The sequence below is a fragment of the Stegastes partitus genome, unplaced genomic scaffold, assembly GCF_000690725.1.
Source record: "Stegastes partitus isolate 25-593 unplaced genomic scaffold, Stegastes_partitus-1.0.2 Scaffold306, whole genome shotgun sequence".
Taxonomy (NCBI): Eukaryota; Metazoa; Chordata; class Actinopteri; family Pomacentridae; genus Stegastes; species Stegastes partitus.
In genome coordinates this window covers 290,943-308,548 of record NW_007578037.1, presented here as the reverse complement: position 1 = coordinate 308,548, position 17,606 = coordinate 290,943, and the positions used below count along the sequence as shown (strand labels likewise).

General features: G+C 41.0%; 1 protein-coding gene across 2 annotated transcripts in view; it reads right to left on the bottom strand.

The window, feature by feature from the left end:
- The window catches only part of LOC103358372 (potassium voltage-gated channel subfamily C member 1-like), a 52,765-nt gene that overhangs the window by 14,095 nt on the left and 21,064 nt on the right, over positions 1-17,606 (bottom strand). For both annotated transcript variants that reach the window (XM_008283306.1, XM_008283305.1), the window contains exons 3-4: positions 9,300-10,281; positions 7,362-7,556 (exon numbers count right to left, since the gene is read on the bottom strand). In XM_008283306.1, the coding sequence (XP_008281528.1) occupies positions 7,362-7,556; positions 9,300-10,281 (1,177 nt within the window). The remainder of the gene's footprint in view (positions 1-7,361; positions 7,557-9,299; positions 10,282-17,606) is intronic.

Here is a 17,606-nt window from a genome sequence, read left to right as displayed (position 1 = left end):
ACGCATCGTTTGAGCCAACCATAAATAAAAGTCCTTTTTTTATTCTGACCAGCTCAGGCACATTTGTTGGATGGCAACTCTGTAAAATATTGATGATGCATTTTCGCTGTGCTTCTTAGGCTTCATGTCACACAAAGATTTCTGAAAAAGCTGTCTGGCAAATCTGTGGTGCTGCTTCATTCTCAAGTGCAGATATAAAACAAAAAAAAATATCTTGCTGCCCAAATGTATCAGGACAAATTGTCACGTTGCATCAGATGGCAGCCGTGTAATTGATGTTTGCGCACTGAGTTTAGGGGAAATGACAGGAGGAGGGATGAGTTGGAAAACTCAACCTGTCTTATTGTAGAAAGAGAACGATGCTTGAAAGTGAATGCAGATAAAAAATCTCTAACAGCAAGAGCTGACAAACTGTTCATCTGACCTAAATATGTTCAAAACATAAACTAAGGTTGTTGTTTTGAAGATTTAAACCCTCATACACGTGTCACACATGTCATTCAGTGTAATTCTGCCAAATCTATACCAGCCTCTCTGTTTTCTATTTGCTCTGTCTGAGATGTATGAAGCTTCTTCCAATGCAAACAGAACATTTACTACTGCCTCCTTACATTAAACGCATAGAGGCGTTTATTGTTAAGCAGTAATGGGAAACAAAATGTGTCTGTGATTTCACACACATTAATCCTCTGAACCCAAGGCAGTTTCTTTAGGTTTATCGCTCCTGTCACATTTTAATGCACTTTGACTGCAACATACCGTCACAACATAAACAGCACAACCGTGGCTAAAGCAGAGACATTATGACACTGTTATAACACAATAAATCATTAAAAACAATTACAGCTGAATTTCTTTGATAATTATTTTTTTGTAAGTGCACACCAGTGTTGCCAACACTTGAAAAAACTGTCACTATTATATGTATTTTTACTACCTACAGATTTAATTTACTTGTTGCCTACATTGAAGGCATAAACACAACCTGCAGTTCAGCCGAGCTAAGCAAAGTTTTTGTCACATGGTCGCAGTTGAGTCACTAAAACAAGTGCAGAGTGCAGAATGTTGTTTTTCTTAGAACATCAGGTTCGGACAAATGGTTTACTACTCGCAATTTTTAAATAAGACATGTGGAATACAGCTTTGGTGAAATATAATGAGTTTGGTGAAGGTTTCCGACACATCGCAGAGTTCAAAGACTGTCAGAAAGTGGAAAATCGTGTCATTTTTATAGTTTCTAGCGATGAAAAATGGTGTAGTTTTCATTATAACATGCCTTTCAAACCCACTGGTGGGTTATGGGGTTCAGAGGGTTAATTCATTAGTAATTAGATACTACAACTTGTCTTGTGTTCATTTGTACGCTACCTTTAAGTAACAGTGACACATTTCCTACAGAGCTGAAGTACGTATAATAGACGTTTACAAAAATAATATCTGGAAGACTGTAAGTTGCAGCAAAGGTTGATTTTGGTTTGGGTTCTACAGTGAAATTATATATATATTCTTTGTGATGAGCAAAAACTGAACGCAGCAGAAAGAATTCCCACTGATGATGTGATACGAAGAATAAAAGCATCGTGTTTCCTATTGATTATGATCTTTGAGCAAACTAAAAGTAAAGGTGGTCGGTGTGTACAACCCAGTTCTAGTTTTAATGTTGTTGAGCTGAACAAATGTTCTTTACTTGATTCTTTTTCATCTGGAATTTCAAGACTTGTAACACTTGCCAAATGGAATATCAGTAAAAATGAAGAAAAAGAGAAAAACAAAATCTGATCTATTGATAAGATGAAAAGTGAAAGTGATGGAGGACAATGAGGATCAGGTGGTTACGTGGTTCTGTTGATTCTGATGATCGTTGCTCTGCAGTTAAAACCTGGTTGATATTAGTGGTAGTAAGAGTACAATTTAAGAAAAGAAAATTCTCTGTGACAACAGTAACAGAGCTAATAAAGTTAATTGTGTCTCAGCCACTGCAGTCTGTCCCAGTCTGCTCCGCTCTCTGTGACTATCTGCTGTATTTACAACAACATCAACAGGGGCTTCGAGCTCTGGGAGTCTCTGTCAGGGGAGATGGTGAGTCTGGCTGTCACTGTACTCAGTGATGACATAATTCCTTCCCAAAGTCACACTTAATTTACACTACGGAGGGAGTGCGTACCTACCTAGAGTCAGACTTTAGTTACACTTGCACTGCAGTGGCGGCCTGGGGATGGGATGGAGAATGAGTGTTAATCACAGGAGGAGGAGGAGGTGACGTGGAGGGAAGACACAGAGGAACAGAGAAAGAGCTGCAAATATCGCAGCCAGACTGTTTACCAAGGAAATAATCATGTCAAATTAAACGGATCGACTCAAAATAACGGCCTTGTATGCACTGTATGCATGGAGGAGGCACAGAACTGCTTGACCGCCTCGATTTCTTGCTGCACATATGTCCTGTAATGTCACCAGGGCGTGCTCGCTATGGATTTGCTGACTGTTCAGATTCTATTCTTAGCATGGCTACATACTGTATCATTCTTACATGGGATCAATTGCCTGTTAAAGATGGTGTGATCTCTTGTTACCCATAATTAGATGTATTGATCGCTACACAACCATTACTGAAACCACAACGTGTGCATACAGTACATACAGTACCTGGCGTGTCTTTTAGGGAAACTGGATGTCATGCAACTGTATCCTGCATCCTTCTGTTAGCAGTATGTGGGTCATACAGGATGCATCAGTTGTTATCATTAAAGCTCAAAGCCACTTAATATTTTATATCTTTATCTCTCATACATAAGTGAAAGCTGATCTCAAGTGCATATACTGTATGTATATACACATCATGTATTATTTCTTTTATATGGTAAAAATCTGGCTCAGAAGGAATATTTGCAGAGTGTTATGATGATATTAGGACACACAGTGATACTGTTACACACAATAGAACATGCATGACGATGTAGAACACACTGCGTAAACCTAAAGGAGTGCATACAAGAAGGCTGACAAGTGTTACCACAGAAAACACGTTTTCACACAATTTACCTGACAAAGGAGAGCTTTACAGGGTGAAAGTACTTGATTGTAGTTTCTTGCGCTAAACTACGTTTGTAATTAAGGCTGCAACAATAAAGTAACAGCGCTATGCAGGAAAAACAAATAGGTTGTAGAGGCCAGTAAGTGATTTTCACAAAACCTGTTGGGCTTAGGAAACATTTTCACCAATAGTCTGTCCTGATCAATGTCAGAATTATTAACAGAGTAAATAATGGTGGAATGGAATGGAAATGAAAAGCAAATTTTCAGGTATTTGTATTGAGTTATGAGTTGATAAATAAAGTAAAACCTCTATTCTTTCAACACAAACACATAAAAATGTTGAATTTGGTCAAATAATTAAATAAATAATGACCTTTTTGTCACATATGTACTTGAGAATGTCCTTAACCAGTGAGATTTGCACCACTTTCGTGTTAATTTAATTTTCTTTCTAGTTTTTTTGGGCCGATTTCTTTACCATTCCAATTTGTAGAAGACAGACATCAGGTGATGATAAAACTCAAACACAGGAGGAACATAAGGGAAGCCAAAACACCAAACAACAAAACACAGTTTTACAAAAACTCAAAGACATTTAGAGAAAACGGACCACGATCACGAACAACAGCAAAATATAATAACTTTAAATGAACATAACTTAACCCTACGCACAGTGAAACCATGAAGCATTCACAATACAACACAGAGAAACAAACCTCTACAAAACCGCTGCAAAATACTCCACAAAAAAAAAACACTTAATGAAAGACACCATGTTAGAAACACGAGAAATAAATCAGCACAAAAAAAGAATTGTACACATACAGTGAGGAAAGAGAGTGTAGAGGGACAGAGACAAAGAAAGAGAACCCAACAGTGACTGAGATCCTTGAGGGAGGTCTGGAGGAGTAATTTGGAGTGAGCAATCAAAGGGGTGATTGACCGTTTGACCTTTGTGAGCCATGCATACAGCATCTGGGTGCGTTGGAAGTCAAATGGCCAACAATCAAAAAGAAGAGACCGAGAAGCTAAGAACACAAGTTGGCAAAAGACATCTTAACGCATATGTCTACAAAATAAACCACAAATGAAGCACACAAGAATGAGTTTTACACAGCGTCAGAATCCCTCTTTAAAAACAAGAAGGAGAGCGTTTGGAATCAGTGGAGACATTAGCTGATAGAAATCCAGCTTTTTCTTGATGCAGATTGTTAATCGTGTCTTATATGTAAGTTGCTCAGCCCTTTACGGTGGTGGATCGCCCTGGACAGCTCATTTGTCCATCACAGGGGCTGTGCATCCATGACCTTGTTATCTAATCCTGGAGGATCAAGTTCCAGATAAAGCAAGAAACAGATCGTATGTCTCTGGTGTTTTACTGTAATCTTTGTCTCCAGTGCACAACATATTATTAACAATAATAACAATCCGCAACCTAAACCTACCAATCACAGTGCACAACTTTCACTTGTTTTCCTCAACGGACTCCTGGTTTGCTTTAAAGAGGGATTTTTTTTTTTTTTTTGGTAGCACTAAAATTGCAGTTTATACATAAGAACCATTTAAAACTGTAGCGATGTCAGCGACCTCTACGTGAAAGACTTGGACAGCTCGAGGCTTGCTTACCTTAGACAGCATGTAGCCACTTTTCAGTCAAATCTGTCATAGCGTTTGTCTGTCTGTCTGGTCAGTAAGTGTTTCAGTCACCGAGTGCAGCTTTTTTTTTTTTTTAAATCCTTTTGATTTTCTATCCAGGTCTCCACAGTACAAATACAAAAGGGTCCTGAACTTTTGGACTACACTAGGCACTGAAAGCACAGTTACAAGGTCTAGGGAATAGTATTTCAGATCCAATACACGCTCGTAGCACCGTATTTTGCAAATCAGCATTGCAGTAGTTTAACTGACGTATAAGTCGGGTTGGTTTCGTTTAATATGTTGTTTTCAGCGTGCTATGTTTCGTGAGGTACTATCCCTTGACATAGATGGCTCCCTTGACCCCAGTGACCTTGGGCCTTGGTACGATGACGCACAACACCGACTTTGTGTGAAGCTATTTGTTAAAATTTCACATAAAAACGCCACATATGTACATATAACGATGGAAAAATGTGGCAGATAAGGAACAAAGGCCACCGTGAGGGCTGTGGGTACATGTACATCCACAAGTATATATAAAAAGAGCATTGTTTGTTTGTAGTGCTGCGTTCCTAAATTGCAGTGTGCGCTTTTGTTTGCCAAGGCGGAGGCCCGTGGGGTTGGGAATAACACGAATAAACACAGTAGAAGGGAGAAACCAAACTGAAGCCACACACGACAACACAAACACGACACTCAGACGGCATTGAGAGGACAGAGACACAGTGTATAACACGTAAGAATGAAAAAGCCCACATACACACGCGTGATATGACACAACCTGAAGAGAGAGACAACAACAACACAGAGGCACATCAGACAACAACGTGACCCGCTGTTCCCGTTCATTCTTCTTCAGTGTATGTATTTTTTATTAGTTATTGACACAGGACACAACATCTGGGTTAATTTCACTTGAGCTGCTGGATGTGTGCGTTAACCCCCACATGGATCCATTCGTGAGTGTATGCAAGTTTAAAGCTCTCACACAGACACATACACACTCACACGTGTGTGCACTCTACGTATTATGAGTGTATATCACAGATCTTTTTTTTTTTACATCTTGTACACTGAGATTGTTGCTGAGTTCACAAAGTTATGATAAAGCACATTTTAATGCAGGTAGGATGTTGGGCTGAGGTTAGGTTTTATTGTATGAAATACCTAAAAAAAAAAAATCAGATGCTGAGCCCCCAAAATGCCACCCAAGCTTAAACGCTACCTAACCTTAGCTCAAGTGTTTGCATCAGCCTCTTAGTGTATTATTTAGGACTGACAGCAGACTTTCCACACTTTCAGGCGTTTACAGGTGAAACTCCACTGAACATTTAGACACAACACCGTGAAAATATCAGTGTATCTGTGAAGACTGTGATAAAGTGGGTGCTATACTCCTGTGGCATAGTTTGTGCATTTGCAAAACATGCTAAATCATGGACAGCCAGATCAAAAAATTCTGGATGTTTTCAGTCAAAAGTTGACTAAACTACTGGCTTCGTTATTTATTTATTTATGTTTTCTTTACTTGTTTTCAGTGTTACCTCTGGGCTACGGTTTGATCCAGGAGGAGGTGGAGTTTGCATTGAGGTCCTGCTGTAACAGAGACCCTTCCATCTTATACCAATCCTCAGTCAGAGGGGAGTCTGGGCTGGGTGCCAGGGCTGCTGCCTCTAGTTTGTTGTCAACAAGGGGGTGTTGAAAAGTTTGGAGGGAGTGTGAGGGAGTGTTTCGGTGCAGGTTGGCGGCAGTGGTGGTGGTTGGATTGCAGTAGTAAATGAATCGAGGTGTTGGGTTTTCATGAGCATGATGATAAGGCGCACACAGGGCAAAAAAAAAAAAAAAAAGAAGGGAGGGAGGGAGGAGGATTTGTGATGTAGCACAAAAGGGGGGAAAAAAAGGAGGAGGGGGAATATGAGGCCATGGGGTTTAACGATGGAGCAGAGGGAACAGGGAGCCAGGAGGGAAAATGTTGGGGGGAAGGTTAGGAGGGAGGAAAAGTCATCAAAGGGGTGAGGGAGGAGGGACCGGAATAAAAAAATTTTTTAAAAAAAGGACAATGCAAGGCAGGAGAGAGAGAGAGAGAGAGAGAGAGAGAGAGAGAGAAACAGACAGGGAGAAACAGAAGTGACGAGAAGTAAATTAATGCATGGTCAACTGTCTGAGTCCAGAAGACAGAGAAAGACAGATCGTTTTTGAGCATGAATGAATGTGACACTATGGGACAGAGATTCACAGACACCATGGAAAGATGGAAGACATGACTGAGGCAGTGTGAAGAGAAAGAAAAAAAAAAAAGGAGAGAGGGACAGAAAATCTCGTCTGACAGAAGGAAACCAAAATGATACCAAGCGGTGATGGAAACACGGACGACATGGATGTGAAGAGGTGGAAACAAAGAGAGCAGAGCAGAAGAGCTATATGGTGTGTGTGCATGTGTTGTACGACTGTGTGTGTTTTGTCATTGTCTGTCTACAGCTGAGCTCTTCAATCCAACCCATGTTTCCTAAATGTTCTGATCTTGAAAACAAACAGTGACCTACATGATCTTCACCTGCGCTGGCTGCACACTGGACGTATACGTGTCTATATATGTTTACAGCGTACTGTGCCTGGCATCTCGCTGTGTGGATCTGTTTACATAAGAGGTGCGTGTTTACATATCCGTCGCCCGGTGTGAAACATACCTTTCCGCACATTCCCATCTGTGGCACGGAATTCCCTGGTGTTCAGCAGGAAGCAGGCTCGGTCCTGCTGGTAGCGTTCCCGGGTAGGCCCCCGCCCGATGGGGCTCCTCTCGTCTGGGCTCAGCACCTGGTCGATGGTGGGGCAGTCCTCGTTAGCCAAGGCGGCCGAGGCTGCGTCACCGTTCTGCTTGGAATCTGGAAGCGGCACAGAAAGGGGAAAACCACATACAGGTGATTTACTGTCTGAGAAGAGCATCTTTTGTGTCTATTTTATAAAGAATAGTTTTTCTGGGGTTAATTTGCGCTACTTTATCTCACTGATCAAGTGTGAGAAAACAAAGCAACAGACTCGATCCTGCAGATTGGCAATATGAGGGCTGCTAAAGAACTAAACACAGTACCTGCTCGAGCTGCAACATTTAACTGACTAATTGGCAACTATTCTGATAATTGATTTTCCAGTTTGAGTCAATTTTAAGAAAACGAGTATGCCTTAATTGTGTGATTCTGCCTTTTTCAATATTTTCTGGTTTCTTTTTGTCTAAAGTAGAGTGTTTTTAAATACTTAAGGTATTGGAAGCAAAGTTGTGAATTTACCTAAAGATTAAAAACAAAAAATAAAACTTGGTTTAACTGCTCATATACTGTCTGTGGATTAACTGTCATGCCTGTACGGAGGAATCATTTTGTATTGAAGTTTTGTATGAAGTGTCTTGACCTTGAATTGTATTTTGTTTCTGTGAAACATGATTACAACTGCAAGGTTTAAAATGTCTTTGTCATTGTGACTAGAGCTGCAACTATTAATCAGTAATTATCAACTATTTTGACAAGCGAGTCATTTTTTACCTCTCATTTTTTAAAATCTGAATATTTCTGTAGTTTGTTTGTTTTCTCCCTTCCTTTACTTTATGCAAGTAATTATTAGTTGCAGCCCTTTTACCAGTTAACTTTATACTAACAAGTAAAGTTATTTTTTACATACAATGTCAGGTAATGTTAAAACAGCATTATTTTTAGAATTATATATAAAAACATTGGTAGACCATGAAAGAAAGGAAATATGTCGTGCTGCAGCTAACGTTCCTGAGTGATTTGGGAATGACTGACTGCAGTCACCCACATGATGCTAAAATCTGTTGCCGAGCATATGTGTTGTTCTTTTTTGTGCTGCAACATGATGATGCAGCAGACAAGTCAAGGAGCCAGTTGTCAAAACTTTGACTAATACCACTTCCTGGTAAAAAGGGAAAAAAAAACAAAAAAACAAAAAAAACGCAGGCTACAAAAAGGTTGGAAGAGAGCCAAGCAGACAAGATGTAGTAAAAGCACTGATGAAACCAATATTTTCTGGCTCACTGATGACTAAGCCGGTAAAGTAATGCATTAAAGATGCATTATTGCTGCATGTGACTGACGCCTGCTGCTGCAGCACGTAAAAAGCAAACAAAGAGCCAGATTACCTCCCCTCCTGATTCCACTGCTAATGCCAGAGAGGGAATATGATAAGTCAGCTCAAACTGAGATGCATTAAGCTGTTTTAATAGATAATTGAGGTCATTTTCCTTCCGTAGTGTTTGTTCCTCACTGACAGATGGGTGCCTTAAGGCAACTGTGAACCTACCAGTTGATCATAAATTACACATGAGTTCTGATGGGCCAGTGATTTCTCCAGGGTGGCTCAAGAATCAACTACGCATCACTTCTAGATAGTACGCCTACTTCTTTCTCCTGACACTTTGGCTTCTAATTCTTTAGTGGACCTCTCCAATCATCATTAAAACTCAACACTGCCCTCGGTAAATTGTAATATTTGCCAGTAGTGTGTTACTCAGTTTTTCCCATTGAGTGTTTAGCTGTAAACTTTGACACTTGACTACATGTGAATAAGCTGTTCACAGAATAGAGGGACTGAACGTGGAAAACCTCATGTCTCACCTCTGTTGATCTCTATAATTTCTTCTTGGGCGAGAGGACAGTCACCCCCTATGCCTCCGGACCCCATCACTCCACCCAAGACATTTCCCAAGATCCTCTGCGGTGATGCGGTCGCCATTGCCAGGGCATCCGGCTTGCAGTAGTTGGGGGACCCTGGTTGTGGCGCTCGGGGGATGTGCTTGTTCTTCTTTTTGGGCAGCTTTTGTTTGGCCATGGCCAGAGAGTAGTACATGCCGAAGTTGTTGACAATGACAGGTACAGGCATAGCAATGGTTAGCACACCAGCCAAGGCACACAGCGCGCCCACCAGCATCCCCGACCACGTCTCCGGATACATGTCTCCGTAACCCAGTGTGGTCATGGTCACCACGGCCCACCAAAATCCAATGGGGATGTTCTTGAAGTTGGTGTGGGCGCTGGCAGTCGGGTCATCTGGGTCTGCACCAATACGCTCTGCGTAATAGATCATAGTGGCAAAGATGAGGACGCCGAGAGCTAAGAAGATGATGAGCAGGAGGAATTCGTTGGTGCTGGCGCGAAGGGTGTGGCCCAGGACACGGAGACCCACAAAGTGACGGGTGAGCTTGAAGATTCGGAGGATACGGACGAACCGGACAACACGGAGGAACCCCAGGACATCCTTGGCAGCTTTGGAGGACAGACCGCTCAAGCCAACCTCCAGGTAGAAGGGCAGGATGGCGACAAAGTCGATGATGTTGAGGGTACTTTTGAAGAATTCAAGCTTGTCTGGGCAGAAGGTGACTCGCAGCAAGACCTCGATGGTGAACCAGATGACACACACGCCCTCCACATACGTCAACCAGCTGTCGGTCACCACCTCGTATACGATCTCCTCGCGGGTCTGGTTGCCCACTGTGACGTTCTCTGTCTTGTTGATGATGGTGTTGAAGGCCTCGTGCGTCTCCATGCAGAAAGTGGAGATGGAGATGAGGATGAAGAATAGGGAGCCGAATGCCACATACTGGAAGAAAGGAAGAAACCGACAAACAGAAAATGAAATCAGGAGGAGGAAGCAGAGAAAGAGTAAAGGTGGGGTAAAGAGTCAGTTGCAAGAAAACTCATGGAGGCTAAGGCAAAATAGGAAAGCATGAGGAAAACTACAGCATTTGTCAAGTATGAAACCTTAAGGCAACAGCAGAAGAGGAAAACATGTGACGTTTGTTTTGTCAAACCAAACAAGTGATGCAAATATTAACTCTGCTGGACAAAGTGACACTTGGTCTGAGATTTGCTTTAATAGTCATCTATTCTAATAAAACAAAGGTCTGTTTTGTAACAAACCAGATGGCAAGTGGACTTTCCCTAAAAAGGACATTTGTCCTGACTAAAGTATATGAGTCATAAATAACTGTGTTGAACAGTGCTGCCAGAAAAAGAAAGATATACTCTGCGTAAATGGCAGAGCGTGTGCCATCAGGAAATTATGGCTTACTGTGATTATAAGTACTATCCATTTAATACTGAACTCCTTTTAAAGAATTTCTCCTTATTTTAATGTCTGTCACAGTCTATGTCTTTGTCTTTTAAATTGACATAATTTTACACTAAAGATATTCTAAGATTAAGTTCATAAATTCAAAATTACTCAACACCTGCAGGTAGTGGTTCAAACCAGACCCTTAGTAAGAAAAAAACTAAAAGAAACCAGGCCCACCTGGACGTAAAAACCCTTTGTCTCAGAGTTTTGACTCCAGATTACCTCCGATCTTGCTGATGTACAACGAAACTAGAATTATAGCCCACAGCTACTTCATCAACGAATCACATTGCATTTTACATCCATCTTCTCTCCTGTTCCTGAGTTATAGTGTTGAATATTGGCTAGAAAAGTGTTTTTGGTTTTACAGGGATGTTGACCTTATGGCTATAAAATGTCATCAATGTGAAATTTGGTCATTATCACTGTATGAATACTTGAATTGTGGCCAAAAATGTGTTTTGTGAGGACACAGTGATCTTTGGCCATGAAATCTTTGAGTGGACATTAGTGCCAAATCAGAAGAAAATCCTTCCAAGCATTCAAGAGATATCGCAAGAATGGGATGTATGGACAGACAGACAAGCCAGAAATATAATTGCTCCCATTGTTGTCGATGGTGGAGAGGCATTAAAAGACAAGAAGAAATTCAAATTAAAATGTAGTAATTTAGCTGAAAACTGTAAAAGAAAGTGTGTACAAGTGGGTAAAAAGCTAATTATATCACTAATTTGCAGTACTTTGCAAGGGAGAACACAGGACAGGACAGAAGAATAGAAAACAAAAGAAGCTGAAGGGATGAGATAAATAAATAACTGATCATCTGTAAACTCTAATCCTGTAAACAAGCGAGAAATCCCACATTGTATTCCCATAGTTCACTGTGCTTCCTGCGTTGTAAAAGTGTTAAAACATGAGTTCGGTGCAACTGATCCGGAAAAAAGCATTTGTTCGTGTATAATATGAAATCAGGCGGTTGACTTATGTAAGCTATTTTGAAATGTTAATTGTTATTATCTAAAATGCTGATACAGCTTTTGCATGCAGATCGCACAACACCATGTCCTGCCGGTATACACTTGACTGGTGATCCAAGTGCGTTACATTAGCCTTCACTCAGGCATCACATCATTCAGCTGACTCTGTTTGAAATGGACTCAATTATAATGTTGAGCATTTTCAAATACTGAAAGTATTGGAAGCAAAGTTGTGGATTTATCTAAAGCTGTATTTGGATGAACTGCAGATATACAACCTGTGCCATAAAATCAGTGTCTGTTTGGTAATTTGACAAATGTAGTATTAGCTGCACAGAAGAAGAAGAATTGTGTATTTAAAATATGAAGCAGCTTGACCTTGAATTGTATTTGAGGTTTCTGTGAGACATCATTACTCCTGTAAGGTTTAAGATGTCTTTGGTTTTGTGCCTAAAGCTGCAGTTATTAATCATTTTTTAAAAGCAAAATCCTGATTCCTTCTTCTTAAATTTGAGTATTTTCTGGTTTATTTCTTTTCTATGACAGCAAACTGAACATCTTTGGGTTGTGGACAAAACAAGACATTTGAGGGCGTCATCTTGGGCTTTTGGACACATTGCCACCCACGTTTTTCACCAAACAACTTGTCGTATAATCAATAAAGTAATCTACAGATTGTTTGACAATAAAAACAGCTCTAGTTGCAGGCCTAATCATGACATGTCTTTGTTTCAAATTAAACCGTTTCCACCTCTTGGTAGTATTGTATTGTTACAATTTCTATAAGCGGCAATATCTTGTTTGCTTTCTGAAATGTTGTCCTCAGGATAACTTTTCCTGGACGGAAACAAGAAAAAACAAAAGTCCCCACAACGTCCCGCTGCAGAGATCTCTGTTTTCTCAGTAAGTTTATTTTTCAGCTTGTTTGTTCTCCCATTACTCAAAGGCAATTTTCTTAACATTGTCCATCTGTGTCATCTGCAAGCAGCAGTATATGTACCCACCCAGGCTTATTATTCCACCGTAGCCCGCTCAATTGTCACCGAATCAATGACAGTAGCGTGATACCACCAGAGTGCGGGGGGCCACTGCTCAGCCTCCCCCTGTTGCAGTCCACTCCCACAAGCCCTGCAGTGTATTTATAGATGCAGTATACTTTGTGCTTTATCAAATAAATAATAAAACACAGACATGGCCTGAAGAGCAAAAGAGAAAGGTAATTCATACTTGAGTGGAGCCCATATATATAAGAAGCCTGAGTGCCCTCGGTGCATTGTGCGTGTCACCGTGTATTTTCGACATTATGCACTTATGCAATATCAAGAGCAACATACTTATAAGAGGAGGCCCATACAACGAGGCAAACGGAGGGAACCGGTTTCAGTTATTTTTCTTGAAAGGTCTCGCTTCTGTCTCCCCCTTTTTTTTTTCTTAGAATTGGAAATTGGATGAGAGCCTACACATATTTTCTCTAAGTGCCTTCATGACAGAAACAGACTTAAGACTCTGAGCCACTGTATTTATTGAAGGAGATTAGCCGACAAGTGTTCAGCCAAAAAAAAAGTGACCTTCCAGGAAAAGTCAGCGTAAGTCAGCATCCAAGTCTACGGTTTTGAATTTGTAAGAAGGTTTTTGCAAGTAGGTTTAGACAGTTCCTTGGCAGAAGAAGAAATCAAGAATCAGATTATATTAGCTTTGCTACCTTTTTGTACCCCAAATAGTTTGCTGATGCATATTATGAGGTTTGTTTCAGCTTTTCTGTTATTCTCACCACCATCCTCCCCCGACTTTCTCTCCCTCTCTGGCCTTTTTTTCTTCTCCTTCTTCCCTCCTCTTTTCGTTCTCCCCCCTCCACTTCGCTCTCCTCTCCATCCCTACCTCTTTTCTCCTCTGCTATGCTTCTCACTAGTCGGTGTCTGACCTACTTTCTCAGATTGCTGCAGTGCTCTCCTCCTCTGTATCGTGAAAACACACACACACACACACACACACACACACACACTGAGGTTCTCAATCATCCTCCTACCTCTACCCCCATACCAGCCTCCTTCTCCCCTCCACATGTCCCAGGGAAGCAGGATAGCACCAGCGGGACCAACTCAGGATGCTCCCTCATTGGCTGAACACCAGAAAGTCTTCACGTGTGCAAATCAGGGCAACGAGGAGAGTTTTGCCCTCAAGTGTTCTGCTCTTATTTTTCCTCTTAGTGTTGTCATTATTCCTTACGACGACATTAACGATGTAGGTGATATAATATCGGTTAGACTGAGGAGATGAGCAGCTCCAGTGTGGTAAGAAGTGTGAAATCTGCCCTCAAAGGGATTTTTTTTTTCTCTCCCTGCTGTCTCTTACACGTGTACAAACTAACACATCCACAACAGAGCGCAAAGAGAAAAATAGTGGCAAAACTGCAGCAACATCACATCTTCTATGTAGGCTACACAGGTGGAGACACAGGAGGGGGTGGACAGGTGGGAGGGAGACCAGACGATGTGGATCCATGCGTAGAGAAGCACAAAGGGAAAAAAAGAAAGTTGAAGCAGTCCACTGGAAAGGACAGCGTATGATACAAGTGAGAGGGGGTGAGGGCCGAATGCCAAAACAGTTAGAGCGATGCAAAACTTGACTGAGGTAAGCCAAGATCTGCTCGGTTAAACTAAAGGTAGCCGCGATGATGTCGATGCGATGCGACTGCGATGTCGTGAACAGGGGAGCTTAAAAAGACGAGGAAGACGGCAAGAAGGTATGACAGAAATGAGAGGGAGAGGAAGAGTGAGGAGGCAAAGAAAGAGAAGCAAACATGTCAAGACGCTGAGGGCTAATAATAAATGACGGGCCTCGGCCATAAACGCAGCTTCTGTCAACCAGAAGGACAGACAGAGTTCTGTATTTTTCCAACATGTTCCTCCAATAAAAATGATCCATCATGTAAAAGTAGTTTAACCCTGAACCCAAAGTAGTTTCTGGCTGTTTTGTTTTTTTTACTCCATTGTGGGCTCATTTTTCACTACAAAGTCCTAAACTGAGCTAGAAGTAGAGAGAACTCAGAAATGTCTTGTGTGCAGAATGACACACTTATAATACCATAAATCATGGGAAAAAAGAAAAAAGTTAGGCAGATTTTAAAATTAAATCAACATGTTCAACATTTTCCTAAGAGCCCACATGTGTTGCCAACACGGGAAAATAAAATATTACCTCTACATATTGTAGATATTTTACCACTTACAATTTATTTGTTTCCGTTCTTGCTTTCTAATTGCTTCGTGAGCACAGCCTGCAGTTCAGCCAGGAAGTCTCAGAATTGTTGTCATGTGACTGTCAGATGCAGCAAAGTCACTCATGGCTTCACGTTCACACCAAAGAGTGCAGAATTTTTTTAGTTTTCTATGGAATCTGGTTCAAGCAAACTATTTGTTACTGGCAAACTTTTCGATGAGACGTAGAATAAAGAGGTTTTGGTGAAATGTCACAGATTTACTTTGGTAAGTTTTGCAAAGGTACAGCAAACGAGTAGTTCAAGGACAGCTGGGAAAAATCCAATAATTTTTTTCTGTTTTTACAGTTATGGGGTTTTTCCTTTTGTTTGTTTTGTTTTTTTATATATATTCGATATAATGTAATGTAATGTAATGTAATGTAATGTAATGTAATGTAATATCTGTTTACACCAACTACGGACATCTTGCAACCAAGAAACCTCCCGGCAGTGGAAAGTTAAGTGAAAACTAAACGTTTGCCTCAGAATGAAAATGTTTAATAAGAGAAAAGGGGTTGATCACAATTTATCCTGACCATTTTATTACCATTACTGTATTAGCAGACCATTATTTCATCCACCTGGAATAAATGAGGCAACACATGTCTACAGTACATCTCAGTTATTATGTCTATTCAGATATTATTGAACTAATAACGGGGAGAATCTTTGAGTATCTTGATTAATCTTATGATTTGATCCAAAAGTAGTTCTTTATTCAAAAATAGGGCTTGACTTCAGGACCAATACTGATATTGATTATTAGTAATCCAGGAGACCAATAACCGATATTTGGAGCTGACACACAGAAATTTATGTTTGCTGGCAAAAATTTAGAACAACCTAAACACCAGCTCAGACTCAACTTTGTTACGTTGCCTTTGTTTGTTTGTGTTGACCTCTATTAGAAACAGCCGTTGATTCAACTGAACCTAAAAGGGCCGCTACATTTTGACTGTTTGCCAAACCACTGAATCCCATCTTTTGCCCACTGAGCTGCTGATTGCTTTGAAGACGGTCATTGCCTTTAAATGCAAACAGTAGTATGAGTGTATCTTTTTTTTTTTTTTAAGTTAACTTGCAGGCATCTTACAGTCTTCTTCATGTATACAAATATTTTCTTCGCCTGACTAGAGGTATGAAGTGTTGCAGTTCTTGAACAGTCTTGGTTATTAGAGCTGCAGTTCAGCGCTTCGCTCCACTGTCTGCTGGTGAAAGGTACCAAGTATTAACTAAATACTTCATCTTTGTCTTGCAAGTTAATAACTATGAAGTCATTAAAATCAATATGCACCAAAATTTTTGCCTTTTTGGAAGATTCACTCCAGTATATGCAGCTCTACTGATGTGTGCATTTATGTGGCATCAACACAACATTATTAACCTGTGTTACAAAAATGGGCTAGAAATGATATTTGTGAATCCATCCAGGGTCAAAAAGATCACACTAAAACAATATAGTCTGTCTTGTTTGTGGAAAGCAAATACAATAGAGACACAAGAGGCTTGTGTGGCCGTTGCATTTGCACATTCACCCTCTGTCCCTAAACTGTACTTTGGTGTAGATTGTTTGTACTCAAACTGAAATACAAAGTGACAGTGAGGAGCAGAAAAAGCTTGACCCAACAATAACAGCTGAAATATATTCAATAAAAAACAAACACACGGTCAGGCCTGCTGGCTGCAGCTCGAATGTACGCTACTTTACTGCCATTAATTACACCATGATTAGTTAAAAGCCACAATCCAACGTTGCTACTGATAAAAACAAAAGGTTCAACCGCGGTTTCGGTAATTAAATCGAATAATAATTCAAGACGGCGGAGTACAACGGATTACACTGTAGATCTGAACATCAGATCAATACTGATCAATCCATCACAGCGGCCGGTCTCTTTGAATACACAGCAGCAGAGGTTTTCAAGCCTGCGAGGAGGGACAGAGAGAAGAGCTCCCACCGCTTGAGCATTAATAACACTATTCATCAAACCCGCATGCGGCGCGCAGGTGTGGATGCGTCTACTGTATGCGTATACATCTGTTAGCGAAAGTGCCTGGCATAAGCGCGTGGACATGACTCACAATGCGAGAGAGACAAACAGCCTATGGGCACAGGAGGTGTGTGTGAGTGTGTGTGTGTACTGATCGCAGATAGTGAGTGGTAGCTGCATGAGCACTGCATCGAAGTGATGGAGAGGGATGAGCGGAGAGAGAAAGAAAGAGGTGGAGGAAGACGATAAAAGGAGGAGTAGCAATCTGTCACTTCACACTTATTTATCTCCTCGGGCACTTTGTCTCCGTTCTCTTCCCCTTCCGTCCACCGCAACATGGAGGTGCGCTCTGAACAGCCATGTTAATGCCCCGAATATACCAGTTCCAGACTCTCATGCTGGTGCCCAATTCCCCACAGTAAAGCTGCCATGTGTGACACCTGCAGCCCGATGACCTTCAAGGTCCAATAGAGTACCCCCCTCAACACCACCTCACCCCCTTCACTCTCTAGACTCTGAAATTAGATTTGGAAAGATCATCAACATAAATTTAAAAGAGCCAGAGTCAGAGATGGGAAGAGA